The 20,321-nt window shown below is 51.3% G+C and overlaps 1 protein-coding gene across 1 annotated transcript in view; it reads right to left on the bottom strand.

Moving 5' to 3' along the window:
• Positions 1 to 6,823: 6,823 nt before the first annotated feature.
• The window catches only part of NLK (nemo like kinase), a 174,622-nt gene continuing 161,124 nt past the window's right edge, over positions 6,824 to 20,321 (bottom strand). The window contains exons 8-11 of the mRNA XM_032967631.2: positions 13,831 to 13,917; positions 12,920 to 13,118; positions 10,626 to 10,719; positions 6,824 to 10,159 (exon numbers count right to left, since the gene is read on the bottom strand). Of these exons, the coding sequence (XP_032823522.2) occupies positions 10,105 to 10,159; positions 10,626 to 10,719; positions 12,920 to 13,118; positions 13,831 to 13,917 (435 nt within the window). The 3' untranslated portion in view covers positions 6,824 to 10,104. The remainder of the gene's footprint in view (positions 10,160 to 10,625; positions 10,720 to 12,919; positions 13,119 to 13,830; positions 13,918 to 20,321) is intronic.

Genomic DNA, 20,321 nt, shown 5'->3' with positions numbered 1-20,321 from the left:
ACACCGCTTCCTCACAGCAAATTAGGGCCCTGGGTTCGATTCCCGATTTGGATGCCTTTCCGTTGTGTTTCACGGGTTTCTAACCACGCACCGCCGGCTTTCTCCCATCGGAAACACACAAAGAACCCCCCCCCCCCCATACAATGTAACTCATATTGGCCAAACAAACATCCCAATGCTGAAAGGCTACCTGCAAATAATAAAAAAAACTATTTACACCGAGCAACATTACCCTCTACTGCAAGAACAAAAAATACTTGGCAGGACCCTCCTGAGAAAAAGTCTCGAGACTCAGCGAGGAAATCCTGGGTAAAATACACGTAATTATAAATGGCTGCTTAAACATCCTTGAAAGATTGACTTACAACGTGCACATTTCCGTGCAAAGCAAACTCAAATCCCAAGCAGGAATGGATGGATATCACATTTTTTTGATTTATTTTTAAATTGAAGTTCCCATAATTTTTGTTTAACTAAGTCAATTTGGAAATAAGTCAATTTGGAGCATGCCACCATACCTCAACCACCTGAGCTGCAGCAGCAGCAGTTGGCTGATGGGATGTACCTGGGACTGACCACTGATAAGGAAAGGAATCCCATTTTATCGGGTGCTAAAATTAATAGGCAACTCGCACCCCTGACATCACGCGTCTCTCGTATCAATCGTTCCAATGCCTCCACTGCAGTCGAAGTACGGGAGGATCCTCCCCAGTGGCAGCTGTCCCCGTGCGGCACAATGTGTGCACAGCACCGGGCTTGCAAAACAAAACAAGCAATTAGTCTGTCTACAGTAGAGGGTGATGTTGCAAAGTGTATGTTTCCCCCAAAATATTATATTTTTTGGGGTTAGATCGTGTAAATTACGCGAAAGCCTACGTGTTAAACTGTATGTCCCCCCCCCTCCCCCATTCAGTAAGGTGTCGATAATTAATGAATCTGGCAAATCTAGACCGTGACGTGAGCAAACAAGTCATTCGCCGGAGAATGCGCCCTGAAGCACGTGGGCCTTCAACACGGGGCCGTCGGAGATGAAAACGGGCGTCGAGAGCGTTCACGAGACGTGGCCGGCCGGGAGCAACGCCAGAGCCCACTCGCTCCGGCCCGCGGAGATTAAAACAAAAAAAAAGACATCAACACTTGTGATGCTAGGCGTTAGAGGCAACGCCGTCGACGCTGAGCATCTCGGCAGGGCTTCCACAAAGATCTGCTTTTGAAAAACGTACGAATTAACTTGTAGTTGTTTTTTTAAGAACTTAACAAAACCACGATGGGGTCTTTTCTGCAATTACGGCAACGTTCCGATAAATGATGTTTTAAACCAGAGCAAACTCATGACAAACATAAGACAAAACCTACCCACAGTAGTACGTAACTTTATTGGCCAAGGCTAAACATCTTTCGACTCTTGGACACGACACTCATCTTGCACACCGCCTGGCGACACCAGCATCGAAGAAATGCTCCCCCCCCCCTCTACCCCCTTTGCGGCAACTCGACTGAAATAAAGTCACAAATTGGAAGAAGAGGCAAGAGAAGAATAATAATCCCAACCTATTTCAAGTCCAACTCTCGGCAGGGTATAGTGTGACAGAATGGGTCTCGCGGCTTGCACGGTCAATGCATGAACAACAACAGCCTCTCAAAAACCCAATCCGTAAAAATCGCTCAACGCCTGCGTTCATTTTCAGTAATCGTCAGCGAGGAAGCAAAACAAATTAAACCGCAACGGAAACAAACAAACAACCCCCCCCAAACAAAAACCTGACTTCTCTTGCAGGGAGGTAGCAAATCGACTTATGCACAGTAACAACGCGTCAACTTAAAAACACGAAAGCCACGCCGTGCTGTCGCCTTCAGTGCCCACGAGACCCGTGGCGCCTCGCAAGTGATGGGCTGGCGACAAGGGATGGGCAAGAGCGAGACGCACCGCGCATAACGACGTCGCCAGCGATTGATGCCTGGGAAGGTACAGGAGGAGGGTGATGAGGACGATGGGTGGATAATTGCGGGCAGCCCTGAAGGTCCTCGCCGTCGCCTAGCGAAAGGAGGCGCCCAAAGGCGGCAGGAGAGGGCGCTAAGTCTGCCCTCCCTCGACACTGTGGCCCACCAGAACATGAAATAAAACCCGTAAGAATAAACAATTGTTTACATACCACCCACCCACCCGGTGAACATTGATTTGTTTTGTGTCCTTATTGCTTAAGCTCCCAAACAAACAAATGTTTAAACAATACAGGATAATAATAGTAGTAATAATTATGAATGAATAAATAAAATGGTCAACTTTCAAGTAAAGTATCGCAAATCCTTGCCATGTTGCTCTTGCTGGGCCGATTCAGGTAAGGGGGGGGGGCATGAACAAGATCCCGCCCACCCCGCACAAGATCCCGCCCACCCCGCACCAGGCCCCGCCCACCCCGCACCAGGCCCCGCCCACCCCGCGCTAAACCACGTCCACCCCAAACTAGCCCCTGCCCACCCCGCACCAGGCTCCGCCCGACCACGCCGCGCAAAGCTCCGCCCCACCCTCACTAGGCTCCGCCCCACACTAGGCCCCCGCCCACACCCTTCGAAACAATTCTCCGTCACGTGGACGCTCGGGCCAACACCGACGAAGCAAGCAGAAAGACATCCTCACGACCTACGTCTAACTAATGAACAACAACAACAAAACCCACAAACAATTGTGATGGGCAAAGTCTAGGCGGGTGGTGATGGGAAATAAAGCGAGAAATCATTGGGAATCTATACAATAACGATATTAACTGTAGGCTGTGTCTATGTGCAGGGTAGGTGGGGCGTCCCTACACTCCCCACGTGTTACAAGCTATCATTATTATTAGAGATTACGATTATATCTGATGTGTGTGGGGGGGGTGATGTGCAGGGACTTTCTTGCCACCACAATGCACATAGAGGCTGCCCGCCTGAGAAGATGTTGCTTAAGGGGCTATCCATTTAGTACGTACGCAGAAAATCTGTCAAAACTTGACCCCCCTTCTCTGTACGCACGCGTACTTTTTACATCCCCACCTGCGTACGTACGCTTGACCCCCCCCCCCCCCCGAATCCTATAGCAAACAGCTAGGCCACCGCCGGGCGAACTAATTTGAAGGCCAATGTAGACAAATTATTATCGAGGCTTCACACCCACCTCCCCCCCCGTTTCCTAGCGTACATTGCCAGTAGACCCCCCCCCCATACGCAAGCGTACACATTTGGGTTAACTCCCCCCTCCATGCGTACGTACTCAATGGATGGCCCCTAACGGGAGAGAATCTCGACTCGATACGTATCACACACGGAGGGAGGGCCCCGCTCAGTTCACACGAACAGCAGTGTGTAGGAGATCCGCGCAAAAAAGCACCAACTTGCTTAGAATACACAGAACAAAACAAAAACAACCGGAAAACACTCACACACTTTCAAGTTCTCAAGAGCACGGTGGCACTGGTAACACAAAAAATATGCAGGTGATCAAGCGATTGTTTAAAAAAATATATATAAAGGGGGGCTACTTTTTAGTCTACCCACTTCATATGTATGTTTTTGTTTAAGGGGCCATCCATTTAGTAGGTACGTAACCATCTGTCAAAACTTGACCCCTCCCTGTACGCACGCGGACTTTTAACACCCCGCCCCCCCACCTGCGTACGTGCGCCTGACCCCCCCCCCCCCCGAATCCTATAGAACGGCCGATATTTAATTCACGCAGAAACGATCAAGGATTAATAATATTAACGTGTTGAAGCAAACAGATAGTCCACCGCCGCCTGCATTAAAGAATGAACTTGCGTACCTTGGCCACTTATTTTGCTGAGCTGCGTGATAGCTGCAGTCAGGGGCACGGTGGCACACGAGTGACACCTCTCCCACAGGCCTACCTCTTCCGGCAGTCTGACAGCTGAAGAAACTGAACTGTGGCGCATTTGAAGGCCAATGTAGACAAATTATTATAGAGGCTTCACCCCCCCCCCCCCCCGTTTCATATGGGTACATTGTCAGCAGACCCCCCCCTCCCATACGCAAGCGTACGCGTTTGGGTCAACCCCCTCCTCCCTCCATTCGTACGTACTAAATGGATGGCCCCTAAATGTAACAAAAACCCACAAATAAAGTCAGCGCGACTGTGGATTTCTTAAACGGCCCTGCTAAAACGGGAGATGAATCTCGGTTTAATGTCATCACGTGGCCCAACTTGGGAAAGCTGAAGCACAAAGCTGCCGCTGCTGATCTTACCCCCCCCCCCCTCCTCCTTCACCCCCGTCCGCTAGAATCCTCTGAGACCCATGGAAGAACTGGCAGAGGATCCCACCCCTTCCCTGCCCCGGAGCATGATCGCGATGACGGCGGTGCTCCTAATCATTGATACGCGGTGGTGGGGAAGAAGGAAAAAACCCACCGCGCTCACAAACGCGTTGAGCGGGTGAAGGCACTTGGTTGCAGGTACACATGTTTGTTGTTGTTATTACTGCCACCCGAGGTATGTGTTTGTTGTTGTAAAACTTACAGGTTATATCGGTGTTGTTGGGGTTGGTCTCTCTCTCTCTCGAGCTTTAATGTGGGATGGACACGTTTCAGGACGCAAGTGGAAATTTGTGACCTTGAAACGTTACGCTGCAGACGTCTCTCCATCTCCACAATAATCACAGCAGTTAGACACCTCTAGCAGTGCAGTGGCACACACACACATACCGCATGTCTACGCGCACGATATAATGGGCCCAACCAACCCGGGACTGCTACGTGTCATTTTAAGAAGACTTCTGCCTGGAGTTCACGTGCACGAATGGGCAGTGATAATTCTCATTGCAGGATTTGTCTCAAGTTGGGATAATAAATTAAAATCGCATTCGCTGCAGACACCATTTCCGTTTCACGACATCGGGTAAGAGTGATACATGTGTACTACACCCAAGTGACATTTTCCAATTTGCCTTCCACCACTTAATAACAACAGCTGTCATTCACCACGAAGCGACCGTGGCGTCACCACAGCACTTGTGCCAGGCTATGCACACTTTGTAAGCCACGCGAAGTGTCGGAAGGTTCGCTGGCTGGTCACGGGACAGACCCAGGGTCGCCCCTGTTGGTGGGTGACGGCCTCCAACTTCCCAGGAGCTTCTTCACGCGTCTCTTTCACAGAACCCGATGTTGGCACTGCTGGTACTAGTCATCGGGCAAGTCAACTCGGCTCCACATCCTTCTGAACCACATATGCCCATCTCTTCTCTAACCCGTGCAACACCCGTTTAAACCCTCTCCATCCAGCCAAACAGATGCTGCTTGGGCATGTGGTGGCTAGGAATGCGGGCTACATGACTCGGCCAATGGAGCCTCATCTGCCAGAGTAGCTCAATGATGGGACTGTGCCCAGATCTGACAAGAATATGTGAGCTTCTCACACAATCGAGCCTGGTAAAACCCAGGATGGAACGCAGATGTTCCTTTAAAGGGGTCCATGTTTCGCAAGTTTAGAGAAGCGAGGGCATAACTGTGGCTGAGAAGACACGAATCTTCGTATAGAGCCACAGGCCAGGTGGCGGCTTCCACGCCATGTTATGCAACTGATGAAACGTTAATGCTGCTCGACTGATTCAGAGTGAGACCTCTACTGCCAAACTGGAACTGATCAAAATCCCACTGTCCAGGTATGAGAATTGCTTGTTTCTCAACAACGGAGTATCTGACAAAATATACTACCCAGGCAGGTACTCTGAACGGTAAGGCCCAACCTTGTTGTGGCATATTCCAGGTTCAGCAGTAGATTCTCAAACTCCTCCTTAGTGTGGCAAGCAATAAACAGACCATCAGAATACGTAAGATGGTTGACCAATAGGAAGCCATCCTTTGAGCGCACCTGAGCATCGATCAGTCTTCCATTGTATCTGTAGGGGATTGAAATTCCTCTCGTGCAGCCATGGAAAGTTTAAACTACGTGGTCAAAGATGTTAAATAATGTAGGAGCCAGAGGACATCCCTGTCGCACCCTGAAGTGAATACCGGGCCTGCCCACCATCATTCAGGTCCGTAAATGATTGTGGGCAGATCAGGGAACCAGAAAGAACGGAGAATAACCCAGCGAGCGTTGGCTTAGGTCTTATTCAGGTCAATAAAACAAAGATTTAGGTCGTTCTCAAATTCCCAATATCTCTGCTGTAGCAGGCGAACAGAGAAATGGCGTCTGTGGAGGACCGCCACATTCTAAAACCACATAGGGGCTCTGCAAGCCTTTCCTCCGTGTGCCTGGCTAAGGCGACGTTCAATAATCCTTGCCAGGATAATTTTAACAAATTATAACAAATCAGCGAGGCCCCCTTCTTACAAAGGTAGGGGAAGGGGGAGACAACCAGGGCATCCTTCCACCACTTACACACACATACGCACACACGTACGAGCAAAACCTCCGTGCCAGGTACGAATCTCCACTACTAATCCCAACATTATTCAGCACACATTCCTTTTAGAGCGGCCCTCTGCTCTTCCAGTCAGTACCAAAGGAATAAAACAAAATCCACTGCATGTTTTTTTGCCGCCACTTGAAGTACAACTACAAACACGGTCTGGATACTTGGTTTACAGAAGCCCGGTCTATTTTGTTTGTTTTTCTTGAGCGTGTACTTTTTTTTCATTGCTAACGTTTTCTTGACCGCGTTCCTAAAACTGTGGGGAGTTTCTGTTGTTGTTTTGTTTTGTCAATAACAGTCAGGCCTCGTGTCAAGGCCCTCTCCGGCAGGAAGAGTATCGCCGACGGTGCACCGGTCCAGTTCAATCTACGGGACTGGCGGTCAGGGTCTCTCCTCCCGTCTTCCAAAGCAATGCATAAATATACATTTTTTTTTAAACATCAGCATAAATTACAAACCGGACTATATTACAGTGAACCCACAAAAAAATCTACCGGAGCTGTACACATTAAAGGTAGCACATTAGGTTTTGTACTGGACCTGTCGGTGCCAGGTAAAGTTTTTTCGTGTTTTTTTTTTGGTCGGCGCGGTAGTCTTAAGGTGCGGGTGTTGGTGGAGGGCGCGCGAAGAAACGAAAGCCTCCGAGACGACGCTGGACCAGGGACGCCACGCGGCAGTGCACCGTCAGCGCCTGGAAGAAATCTGCGCAAGCAAATGACGCGGGCTACCAGAGCCGTTGTGAAGGTTAAGCAACTTAAAATCTGTGACGGCTTTTGCAATTATAAAAAGGGGCAACCTCCCTCACCCGCCCCGCCGCTCCCCCCGCCATAACGTTTTTTTTCTTGCCCTAAAATTGAACTCTTCACATTGCATTGATAAATTAAAAGTGATGCTTTCGCAGACTTTTCCTGGTTTAGGCGAGATCGCCTCAGCTCCACCCCAACCACACACCACACACCTTCAACCACTCCAAATCCAAAAACTGTACACCCTCCCTCCTCCCCCTCGACGACCACCACCACCACCACCCGACACCATTCACCCCGATCCTTGCGGTTTGTTCTCCTAAAACCTTTCGCCTCCTATGCAAGCACACCGCCATCCCCGCCCCCAAGCAACGAGTTGCCCATTTTCACATCGACGAGCAAAGCGCGGCCGCAATCAACCACACGCGACCAGGATTCAGCTCCATCGGGGCGCCTCGTACCGGAGCCTCGCCACGCACACGTGCGCCCGTCACTCCCGCCGCGCAGAACCCAGTAGCCAGATACCACGCAATGGCTGGAGCCCCCCACAACACCCAGCCCCCCCCCCCCCCTACCGCTCCACCCATCAGAGCACGGGGCTTTGGGTCAGCTGGAAATAGGGGGGCCGGGGCCTCCGCTACCCTCCTCGCTCGTCGGACAAAGACGCCGCTGGCCCGACGACCTTTTTGGGGAGCCACTGAGGTGCAAGGTGGCGTGGGAAGGAAACCATTGGGGGGGGGGGGGGGGCCTTCCCGGCAGCCTCCTCCTGCCGCCCGCTCCCGCAGCAACCTCGGCGCGTGGCTCCGGACGCGGGCATCGGTTCGTCGCAATAGAAGACAACAACGCCGCCGCCGCTGCTGCCGTCGGCACGTGGAACCCCCGGCTGCTGCGGGAGCGGTGACCAAGGTCGCTCGTTTGGTCCCAAGGGCCCGGCCGAGGCCGACGGGAAGAAGCGGTGCGGGGTGGGCGGGTAGCCATCGCGGAAGGCCTTCATAGAAAACCCAAGTCCGAGGGAAAGCGATCCCGTTGCCTCGATTCGCAAATAGAATAATAACGATAATATTTATGGGGGGGTGGGGGGGGCGGAGGGGAAAAAAAAAACCTACTTATTTCCGCTTCATTGTTCAGTCCAGTCAATGCTGAATGCAGGCAGCTCCAAAGCAAAGATGTACAACTTGAAAAAAGCAATAAAAAAGGGAACTCTCCAGTTACATCGCTGTGCCACCATCTTCACTTCTCTCGAACTATGTACAGTTAGCGATGCAGAAGCTTGAGGCGTTGGAATCAGTGTTAAGAGCAGTCTCTTTCAACTCCCTGAAGCCAAATCTTGGCGTGACCATTTGTCAACTTGATGCACGGCTCCTAGCCCCGGCCATCTCCTCCGTTTGTCACAAAATGCGACGGTTTTGCTCCCCTTCCTCCTTCCCATCTCTGCTGAGCAGCATGACCTACTTTTAACGCTAGGCCGTAACGTTGCCATTATCGGAATAAAAAATATGCGTCGTGAGGGAAAAAAATGGCATGAGCAAAAAAAAAAAAGACCCGAAATAAATAACACTTAATAATTAGGAAGTTAAAAACAAACACTGACGAGGAATTACACCTTGGTCGACGTTTTTGGCTGAAAGGTTGACCGAAGCGTATTGACGGCTGGGGGTTTGAAAGCTGCAAAACGTTCAACGCAGGGGCGGTCGATGTGGCACCTCCATCGCCGATCGCCGCAGATCCCAGCAGCGGACGCTCGCGCGCGGCGTAGGGAGGCCTCGACACGAACGCTTGTGTTCCCGTGGCCCGGCTGGGGAATGAGGGGATGGTGGCACGGGGGAATGAGGGATGGAGGGGGACGGTGATGAAGAGGCTCCCGTCTATCGTCGCAAGTGGTGACGAGGAATTCAAGTGATCGTCTGCGCTGCCACAACCCCGCTTTTTTTGTTCCGCCTTCCGCCCCGGCTTTTCCGAAGGCGCAGTGGCCGCTGCACAATTGACATGTGTGCCGTACTGCCGGGACGAACCGCGCCGGGGAGAGGGCAGCCTCGTTTTACAGCGGAGTCCTCGGCGACACGGCAGGGGCTCTCTCTTCTCTCGTGCCGTCACAGACAGCGCACAGCAAACAGCCCTAAGATGCGGCTCCTGCCGGCATCCTGGCACATCCGAGCGCGAAGATGACTTTTGCCGGGTTCAAAAAAAATCGCCCGTGAAACCAAGCTCGCTTATAATCTTGTCAGGAAAATGTAAACCTGCTTTCCCCCTTCGCGCATCCCCCGAACCTCGGCGGCCGCGAAACGCGATCCTGCGAAACGTCGCCCCGTGAAGAGATGCTGGAGGCGCCGCGGACACACCCCGTAGTTTCTTCGTCACGCTGCGACGGTCGGCATTTGAAGCCGGCGTTGTTGCTGCCGCTGCTGCTTGTGTTCCAGACGCACGGGCGCGTGGGGGGGGGCGGTGGGTGGTGGTGGGGGGAGTCTCGTTTCACGTGGGGGGGGGGGGGTTGTTCCTCTCCCTAAGGCCTCTCGCGCTCACGCAGGACGTGGCGTGTGGGCACAGCCAGGCCGTGACGGATGGCAGCTTTAAACATTCGTCGCTGTTAAAAACCGAGTCTTTAACTCCACAGTCAGCTTCTGCTGTGGAAACCAGTGGCCCGACTTCGTTTCTTCATTAAACACAAATGAAATAAGCCAAAAAATATCAAAGACAAATACTAAACGAGACGATTGTGAAATTAACAGCAGTGTTCACAGGTGTTAAAACTACACTGCACGTAGCGGGTTTAGGAGCTGCTGCAATTTCTACTTGTGTGCAAAGTGTACTTTTTTTCTTCTCTCTCCTGTTAAAATCGATTTAAAATAATAAAAATGATAATAAATCGTCGGTGAAGCGAGTCCGGCTTCTGCGGCCTTTGTCTGCCTTGTTGGCGCGTCCATGCCACCGGGTGTCGGCATCCCCGGCGCAGCTCACTCCCACACGAGTGGAGATGGAGGCATCTCCGATGGTTGTGCCACCGTGGAGCTGTGAGGGTTAAACACAAGGTGGGGGGGGTGGTGTTAGTGGTGGTGGGGAGGGGAGCAGGCGGGGGGGGGGGCAGCAGTGAGGGCCACGCCAGCGAGCGACGACGGCGACGGGCGCGCCGGCGAGCTGGCCGGTGCTTTGGGAGGCGAGGCTCGGCAAGGTCCACACGGGTCTGTCAGGCAAAAGCCAAAACTACTGGGCCGCGAGGTGACCGGGAGATGACGGCGAGGTCGCGAACCCGTTTGCGCAGAGCCTCGAGGGCGTCGTTTCCTCGTATGCCGAGGCGCGGTTTTTCAACGGGTAGTCCCGGCTTCTACGCCGCGTGCAAATACTCAAGGAAAAGGAATTGGCCAAACATGCCAATTTTCTTATTTTATATTTACAGAGCGCCTTTTTCGAAAACGGCGACACAATAGAACGATTTGCACGCGCACCGAGGCGTGGCATGGGAGCGTCGTGGTCAGACCTGACGAAGCTCTTGAAGGCCGCAGACTGCGGGTTGATGCAGAGCGGAACCCGCGATGCCTTCTGCTGCTCCAGGATGAAATGGTAGATCATTTCTAAGGTCAGAACAGAAAAACAAAGCATGGACAAACATCTCCCGTGTAGGGCCTACACGGCGTGTTGGGGCAGGCGTTGTTAGCGAGCACCTCTCAAAAGCGCGACAACGGCGGCTGCCGGCCGGCCGCGTTTTGTACCGGTGTCACGGTCCGAAGAGAAAGAAAATGTACCGACAAATTATTCCGTCGGGAGGACAAAGGCAAAGATCCCCCGTGTAGCCTTAACGGGCTATTGGGGCAAGTGCTGTTAGCGAGCACCTACGAAGGCCGGAACGGTACAACGAGGGGGTGGGTGGCCAGCACCACGCCCGATCACCTTTGTCTCCCCAGTGGCGATATTTACACACCGCACCAGCTACTCAATTGAGGCTGTGTCGACCTAGGCGAGGCCCGGGACCGAGTTCAGATAATAATCGTCACTTATGTTGGTTGCGAGCGGGAATCGAACGCGGGTCGCCGGTTTCGTAGCGCAGCGCGGTAACCGCTCCACCACCGCTCCCTGCTATCGGGAGAACACATGGATACTCACACACAACATCACCCCAGATGTCAAACCACTTGCAGACTACGTCCGTGAAACGTAAACGCATTCGCGAGAGCCTTGCGCCATGGGAACGAATACGAAACGAGTGAAGGCGATTTGTGATTTTAAGATAATTTTCTACTTCCAACATGCAGCGCTCTCCGTTCGATCGTGCTTTTAAAATCGCGTGGGTGCTTCAGGACGTCGTTTCGCACTTGTGTGCTGTACGATATCAAGTAATACATGATGTGGGTTGATGTCGATGAAAAGACATGGAATTCAGTGAAAATGTATGCAAGCTGGCAGGTAACAAATGATGAAATAAATTTGTATTTTATTTCGCTCACGATTTAAACGTGAAAGTGCACGCGAGGGCTGAACAATGTGAGCTCATGGAACATTTGACACGGATCGGGATAAACAATATAAATTAGGCAATAGAAGAATCACAATCCACAGAATCATCTCGTTGGTGCGTGGGCCAGGGTGAATCGTCATATGGTCAAATACATAGCTTATGGGGGGGGAGGGGGGGGAATCTAAAAATAAAAATCAATGATGGCTTATAGAAGTGAGTAAATGGCTGGGTGAATGCTGTTCAGAGAGAAGTGCAGGGTAGGGATGCCTCAATAGGCGAGCCAACAGCTTTCCACGATGATGATCCTGAGGTGCCCAGACAGTGTCTAGACAGAGCCCAGACAGAGCTTGGACACTGGGTGCTACCCCCCCCCCCGGGTGCCCCCCCCCGCCCCCCCCGCCCCCACGTGGACTCCACACTGATTAAGAGATGCGTGACGCTGTTGGGGACGCCCGCAAACCACAGGCCACTGCCAGCATCGGCGCTCGGCTTGGCAGATTCAGAGCGCCGCAACTCGTGAGAAATATTTTGGTTTTGACGCCTCCGAGTGCCGGTGGCGAAGGTGAGTCACGGTGAGGACGAAATGAATATCCCGAGAGGGCGAGTTGGCCGCACGATGGTGGTTCACAACAATAAAACAGCCGCAGATTAATTCTAGCCAAGCTAATAGCGACACTTTTGAAGGGAGGACAACTTAACCGCGTAAAATTCCCGCCGACCCCGTCTCACTTCACCATCTGATGTCCACGAGAACGCCGGCGAACATTTCAAAACAACGTGGACGTCACGCACTGTCACCGCATTCGAGATCCAAATGTCGCACCTTCTGGCTTTGACATCCTCGATAGACATTGGTGGTGTAACCATCAAACGCATTGGGAGCATCAGCGGGCCGATGTGCGCATCTCCTCCGTGGGGTAAGCGTTCAAGGCAAGCCACAGTTGTGCGACTGTGGCCATGCAACGCAAATTAAAAGGCCACAGAATAAACCACCGCAGTCTGCGCGCGTCCTGCAATGGAGGAGTGGGGAACAGCGAAACGCCACGAACTCTCTCCTGAAGCCCTCTCGTGACTAGCAGAGCTGGACACCGGCATTCATTTCTGACGTACGACTCAATTCCTCGATCGGTGCGCGTCCCAACTTGGCGCGTGAATAACGTCGACGGCGATGCCAACGATTGCTTCGCCTCCGGCGGCTCAGCTACGCGCTTCCTCTCCACCTCATCGCCTGCCACGCAAAGTAACCACGCACGCACGCGCGCGCCCGCCATAGATTTCCGCCGGCGAGCCGGGCACCCCCCGCCCCCCCTTCCGCTGACCTTTGACCTGCCGCACGGACGTGAGGTTCTTTTCGAAGGAGTCGTCGAAGCGCGGGTTGGCGGGCGGCTCGAAGTCGCCCGTGTAGACGCGCCCGGTGCCCGCGCTGTGGCAGCAGCTGCACATGCACGTGTGGTAGCGCAGGCGGCCCTCCTCCAGGTATGGGTGCGCCAGGGCGTCCCGCGCCGAAATGCGCTTCGTCTGAGGACGGGAAAGGCGCGCCCCGCCGGTCTGTTTAGTTTGTCGCCCCCTTCCCCCGCCCGCCCCCCAATTGGCGCAGTTGGCTCTTGTACGGTGCGTAAAAAAAGTTGAACATACATACGTACGAGCAATACACGCGACCGCGCGGGGGTTCTTTCGACGGTTGCGCTGCACGGCTTTCGCGGCGTGTTTTTTCGCGCCGTACTTGCTCGCAGCCGCGTGCGCGCAAAACTCCCGACGCGTGGATCGGGGCATCGGACGCAATGTGGAACCGTGTGTGGTGCAGCCCGACAGAAAACTTTGGAGAGTAGGAAAAACGTTTTGTTCCACGAAACTACGGAGGTTTTGAAGCGATGTTCTCCACCAGAATTGATTTATGCCAACTAAAGTGCAGAACGAATTTAATAATTTAATGATGCTTTTTTTTTGCCAGTAACTGGTGACTGGGCTGAGACCATCAACTCACCGCACTTGAGAACTCAGTTGAATCTCCGGCAGCTGCCTAGACTCGAAGCCAGGGTTTCAGCCGTGCCAGCTCAGCACACTAAAGGTCAACCTCTATGATGTATTTTAATTGTAAAAAAAAAATTCTTACTATTTATATGCAAGTGAACTTTGATTCGTGACGTTAATCTTCAAAAATCTATTTGAATAACAAAAAAAAAATCAGGATCGCAGATTTGTTTCGCCGAATCAGCGATGCGCAACTCACGGGGTCAAAGACGAGCATCCTGCAGAGGAGGTGCACAGCCTCGTGGGTGGCCTGGTTGGAGAGCGAGTAGAGGGCGGCCAGGGATGACTGCGGAACCACACAGAGAAGCAGAACACACGGCACGGGGGAATGAGGCACGCAGCCCTGGGGACGCGAGGCGCGGTGCAGGGAGCGTGTAGGTGTGGGCGACACGACGGAGGACACGACGACCGGCATGTGCATCACGCCCATAATGTAACAAACACACATGTCAGAGCGCAGATGTTTTTAAGCCTAGCGGTGGGCAGGGGGGGGGGGGGGTCCCCTGATGACAGCTGCTCCTGTGAGGCACAAGGTGAACAACAGCGCCGGCCTGAAAGTGGGCTTGCGCGAACCAATCGGAATTTACCACACTCTGACAGAAACAGAAGCAGAATCTTGATCTAGGCTGGAGGGATCCGATGCGGACACTCCGTCTTTCGACAAGTTTCACCGATCAGTGTGAGTGTCCATCCGCCTTCTAGAGTCGTGCTCGCAACAGTGGGGGGGGGGGTGGGGAACCGGGTTGAGGAGATCGCTTCTCTCTCACCATCAAAATAAAACCCGCTGACGTGCAGCGACGCGTTCCCGATACGCCGCCGGATGAGGGCCCCGCCCAACACCGTGCAGGGCGCGAGGAGGTTATCTGACCATGACTTCATTGCGCTGGTCAGCGTGGGTTGTTTGAAGGTGGTGGGGGGGGAGAAGTGCAGAACAGCAACGGATGTTGCTGCATTGCCCCTCTGCTGCTCATAAAAAAAACGCCTCTGTCTCACTCGTGGCACGTGGCTCTGTGCGATGGGTGGTCGCCCATCCAAGCACTTTCCAGGTGTGACAGGATCGGGCGCCTTCCCGCCGACTTGGTCACGAGACGTACATCCCGGACAGAGCAGTGGGGGGGGGGGCTAGAGAGGGAGTTATCTGCGCTGTAGGGTGATCTGCGATAGTTGCAATACACTGCACGATATTACATGCACAACAGCAGTATTGTTAACTTGGCACGATATCGTCACACCTTCATTTCCGATGCTCAGGACTTTTTTGTAAATATCAAATTTCCTAACAAAAATATTAGATGACAAGAATTCAAATTAAAGTTCAAAATAATTATTACAGTAACAAAAAAAAATGGCTATAGCTATAATCCATTGAATGATGGTGTTGTAAAATGTTTTCCAAAGTAATTGGCAGCAATGGCGATGAAATGTCACTTTCTCACAGAACGTGTATTCCTGTGGATTGTAAAGTTATGTCGAGCGAAGCCCATTGAATAACCTTTAGGCAATCTCATATTCGTACTTGAAGTGCGTATCCAAGCACAATAACAAGATGAGAAAAAAACCGAAATGCAATTACGAAATTTAGCGAAGCTAATATCGCGATAGTCATTACGTTCTGAACTTTTACATCGTTTTAACCTCCCTCAACGTGACAGCGTGTAAATTTTGATTTAAAGCTTTCGTGACTGCAGGGATTCATATTCTTGGTTCTTTCGGTAAAGTCACGCAGAAGGGAAACAATAAAATAATACAAATATAAAACAATAAAATTCTCACGACGTTTCGACTGCAACACAAGCAATCATCATCATCAGGTGTGAAAACCACAGCAAGAAAATTTGAAAAAAGTGGCGTGTGCCAACGCGACTATCGAGTCAGCAATGCTGTGGGCAGCTTGGGGTCCCCCCCCCCATGTCTGATTCCTCCAGGAGCCTTCACGCATGTTGAGGACTCTTGCCTACCCAGCCCGACACTGTTTCGTCTCTTCCCAAAGTGTTACATTAATCAACCATTCGATTTTGATCGTTCTACATTGAACCATTTTAGTACCCGAGCTGACATCTGCCTAGATTCGGCCGAGCTTAATCGTTTAAATGGAAGGACACGAGTCGATTACAATCGATCACATTATTACATGTACTACTGTACATTACTGTGCAAATTATATTGAGTAATGTTGCAACCACCACACTGGCCACTGTCACTTCTCTTCCCCGCTTCTTTCTTCGCACTGCTCCACTTTGTAATTGCCTCCCGTCATCTTCCCCCTGCCCCCCACCCCCAGCAAGATTAATAAACCCTCGTGCAATTCAAGAAATGAATCTCTGACAAAAAGTGCTGTTTTGTTGCTGAACGATGAGATTTGTGGGCCTGTGGGCCTACTCTCAGAAACCATGATTTGGACGATCACAGCGTGGGCTCGGGCAGCCGTGGGGCGCAACTAGACTCCCGTTAGATCCCGTTGGGGGCGGCAGCGGAGCACCTCCCGACTGCCCCGGGGAATGGCAGAGAGCCACACTCCCCACGACGCCGACACTCTCGCTAATGCTATTTTACCATTTTAAATTTGATCCGTAAGAGGTTTTTTTTTTAGGTTAAATCGCGTAAATATATAAATGTGTCGTTAAAACCCGCCACCACCCGACACGGCCAACTAGTAAAGGCTGTCACGTGAATGGAACGTACCAATTAGTCACTAGTACAGCACTCGTGTATAGTGTAGTGTATAGTGTAGTGTACTAGTACAGCACACCAGTGTGTTGGAGAGCCAAGCCACAACACTGACAATCCGAGTACGACGTTTCGCCAGTAATTGCAACTAGCTTCATCAGGCGACAGCCAGATTTGTGGAGAAGAATGACTGTTTCGTTCCTTATATAGAGGCGTGGATGTGGTGACCACGCTTCTGCGCTCTTATGCAAAGTGGGGGAGGGGGATTAATGAGTCAACGTACATTATATGCATGTGCATTATGTGAGCCCTTTGATCTTGTCCTTCCTGTCTATCGTGTGATTTAAAATAGCCGTACCAACGGTATTCCCTACTGAAGTATGCTGCCTTTTTATAGGCATGCATTTAAATAATGTATTATTTGACGACAAGCTTGTTTGCCCGTCCAAGGACGGGTGTATATTGCAGTAAATCTTAAATATTAAATAGAAAAATTGTTCAGCTCATGATTATTAACGAGGGGGTGGGGGCTCATGTGGAGTGACGTCACGCGCAGGACACACACACACGCACGCACATTCTTGCCTCATTATATTAGTAATTCGCTTCCACGCAGCACTAAGGCGGTAGCTGTCCGAACGGTTAAAATTATTTTTTGATTTCTTTACATTTCGATAGATTCTCCAATTAGTCTTGGGCCAGTAGTAGCTAGTTTTGCACAGAACTTCAACATTACCAAAATCAATTGAGTGTCCTTGTTGGCACGTGTGTTCTGCCACTGCTGACAGGTTACATGTGGGAGCAGTGATATTTCTCTGATGTTATTTTAGTCTCGTGCTGATCATTCGTCCTAACAGTTTGCACACGTGCAGTTAATCCTGTACACACCTTCTGTTGATAGCTTCGGTAATACATCTTTTGTGGTAAGGCCCACAACTAGCTTTTTGCCATGAGCGACCTGGCCATCACAAATGACAGTGCAACGAAGTGGCTTATCATCACCTGGACATGTATAGCAGCTGAACACTCCTAAAATGCGTGATGCCGATTCTAAATGTGGAGGGAAAAAACGGAATATCCGGAGAAAAACCCACACGACCACGGGGATAGAGAAACGTGCAAACTCCAAATATAGAGGCGTCAGGGTCATGATCGAACCCACGAGCTCCTGCATACCAGGCGACGTATTCAACAACTCGCCACCGTGGTGAGATGTTAAATAATTAAGAGGTCAGCTCTCGAGCTTTAACGATGCCAGAGTAGGGTTGGGTACTGTCAACGTACAATGTGTTCTTTTAACGCTCTGCAACTAAGGTTGAAAAGCGTGAATGCATTAAACTCTGCTGTCCTTCCCATGGGGCACGAAAAACTCTCCTAACGATGATCCTCTAGAAATGAAACTTATGCACAAAGGTGGGTAGCTGTTTAGGCACTCAGGCCAAATTGATCAAAGGGTTCCAAAAATTTGAGGCACAGAGCAAAAAAAAAAAAAGGACGACTATTTACAAATATGAATATGTGTTTTGCCCCAACAAGCTACCCCCGTCGAGATTCCATAACGGCGATTGAAATACTTCCAAAGATAAACGCACGCCGCAAAGCATTGCATAATCCATTGCGAATGTCGTTATTTTTTTTTCCCCCAAACGTGCCGAACGTTTTGATCCTGGATGTGTCGTTCAGCGCGCCGAGATGCTGTTCCAGTATTTAAGCTGTCGAATTATTGCAAATCATTTTAATTTACGTTTGGTGACAGGTAAAAGCGTGTCTTTCCCCCCCCCCCCCCCCCCCCCATTTTATCTGGTGATTAATTGTTGATGGTTGTACAGCTTGTCCCGAGGTATTTTGAACCGTACTTATTTGCGACCCAGGCCTCCCCCTTGCCAAGGAGCTCTTGACTTAATGGCCTCTCTCCCCGCCTGGTCACGTTTTGTACGGAAGGGGAATGGTGGCGCAGTGGTTTTCTCCCGGCACATTCAATTGCATCTGTTTTCTAAACGGCAGCAACGTGTGATATCTGAACCAGTCCTGGGCAACCCCCCTTCCTTCCGCAACCCACACTAAATCAGCGCTGTCGAGTATGTTTAAAAACTCCGCCATGACCCACATGTTCAAGAGGGGGCCCTTCATCCATCAGCGGACCGACTGAGCGGTGTACAATTAAAAATGTGCACAGCCAACTAAACCATGGGGATCGTAAAACGGTATGTGACCAGACACCTGAATTAACTACCGTACATAAAACGAGTTGTCGCCACGAACCCACCAGTACGCACTGCTGCAGACTATCATGAGCGTTGTCCACTCTGGATTGCTGGCCTTTGGCCCTGTGTCCCAGCAATTGTAATTTTAAAAATAGATAAATATATATTAAAAAAATACATGTTTATCCTTACGACTGTGGAATTTCAACTCGCGGTTCAGGGCTTCCAAGAGACGATTAGCACCAAGCCATGCTCCATCGAACAGAATAACACACACCGAGATCTGTTATACTTGATCTTGAAAGAGCTGATACGAGTCACGGCAGAGGTAGTAGTTATTACAGGGCGGCTGCAACTGTGACAAAGCAGCGGTAATTATTACGCGGCAGTGGTAGTTATTTACGAGGCAGTGTAGTAATTACAAGGTGGTGTGAATGATGGGAGGCAGTTGGGGTCTTTATTGTTTTTTTTTTATATTTGGCACATTTGTGGGCGCTGCTTGTGTCGCTGGGCCCGGACGCGGTCGGGGGAAGTGGCGCCCGCCCGCCCGTCCGTCCGCTCGCCCGCCCGCCCGTCACTGCTCAAAACGGATCGCCGGTTCTGTCCAGGGAACGACGCACTGCCCATCCGGGGCCCAACGTTGGGAACGGTTAAATTGGAGTCGAAGTAAAATGTCTCCTGGCAGAGACCACAGGCAGAATTCACGGTTTTCCACTTTAATCTAGTAATCTACCGCACACAGCTGAAACGGATTGGCCAAATCTGGGTCGGCGTGCGTCTCCTCGCACGGGGCGCTATTATTGCGGGCGCCGGGGGGGGGGGGGGGGGCGGGAGGCAACGTGCTCACCACAGCGCCGGCGGATATTGGTGCCCCCAAGACCTCAATATAGCGCCGGAGGAAACTGCAAAAGTCGGCCGTGGTTTCATTTAAATTTTATGTTTATACTGACCAACGTGCACTCCAGTTCAGGTCCAGCAGTGCTTTTTTGTTTCTCCCCCCCCCCCCATTCTTCAAACATTGAAACACGTCAAAAACCGCATGCGGCAACTGGGTTTAATAATGTAAACGTGCCTCAATCTCTGATGCTGGCTTGGCTAAGGTTCTCATCACTATTATTGTTGCGGTTGTTTATCCGGCGTAGCCTACCTCAACCGAGCCTCATGACTCTATTTTAGGAGGCTCCTGCCACGTTTTCGCGCAAAGGCGGAGATGATTGCTACATACCGTTCGACGCCAATCAAGTTATTTGCGGGCAATGCAATTTTTTTCTCGTATATTTCGAGTGGACAGGTGGTGCACAGTATGTCAATTAAACTTGTTTCACCACAACACTGGAGTACTGACACTGTGGAGAAGTCTCCAATTCTCTGAACACAATTTTGCAACGACGGTCGTCACAGGTGAGCTGTGAACAGACTGCTCTCTCGATTCCACCCGGGGTATTATTTTTTGCTTTAACCACAGCGGTTCCCATGATCTCCGCTGCTGATGCACGCGCGCACACACACACACAGACAGAGGAGAGCCGAGTCAAAGACAGAATCACCTGGAGATTGCTGGAAATGAGGGTTGGGGGTTACTCTCTGGGTTACACCTTCCCCTAGCAAGCAAGGCAGAGTTTAGTAAAAGATACAAAGATAAACGTGTGGGCCCTGCGATTGTTGGCGCACGCCACTGCTGGCAGGAGGAGCCCGCAAAAGCCCCCTCTGGGAAGAGGTGCGACTACCACCACACTTTGCCCCACCACGTGACCTGCGGGATCGACAAACTGCAACGTGCCCACTTGCTCTGCGGGCAGGACAGAGGCGATGGGAGCGG

This window comes from Petromyzon marinus, chromosome 38, assembly GCF_048934315.1.
Source record: "Petromyzon marinus isolate PM22_M1 ecotype Great Lakes invasive population chromosome 38, UKy_Petmar_22M1.pri1.0, whole genome shotgun sequence".
Classification (NCBI taxonomy): Eukaryota; Metazoa; Chordata; class Hyperoartia; order Petromyzontiformes; family Petromyzontidae; genus Petromyzon; species Petromyzon marinus.
This window is presented reverse-complemented; position numbering and strand designations above follow the sequence as displayed.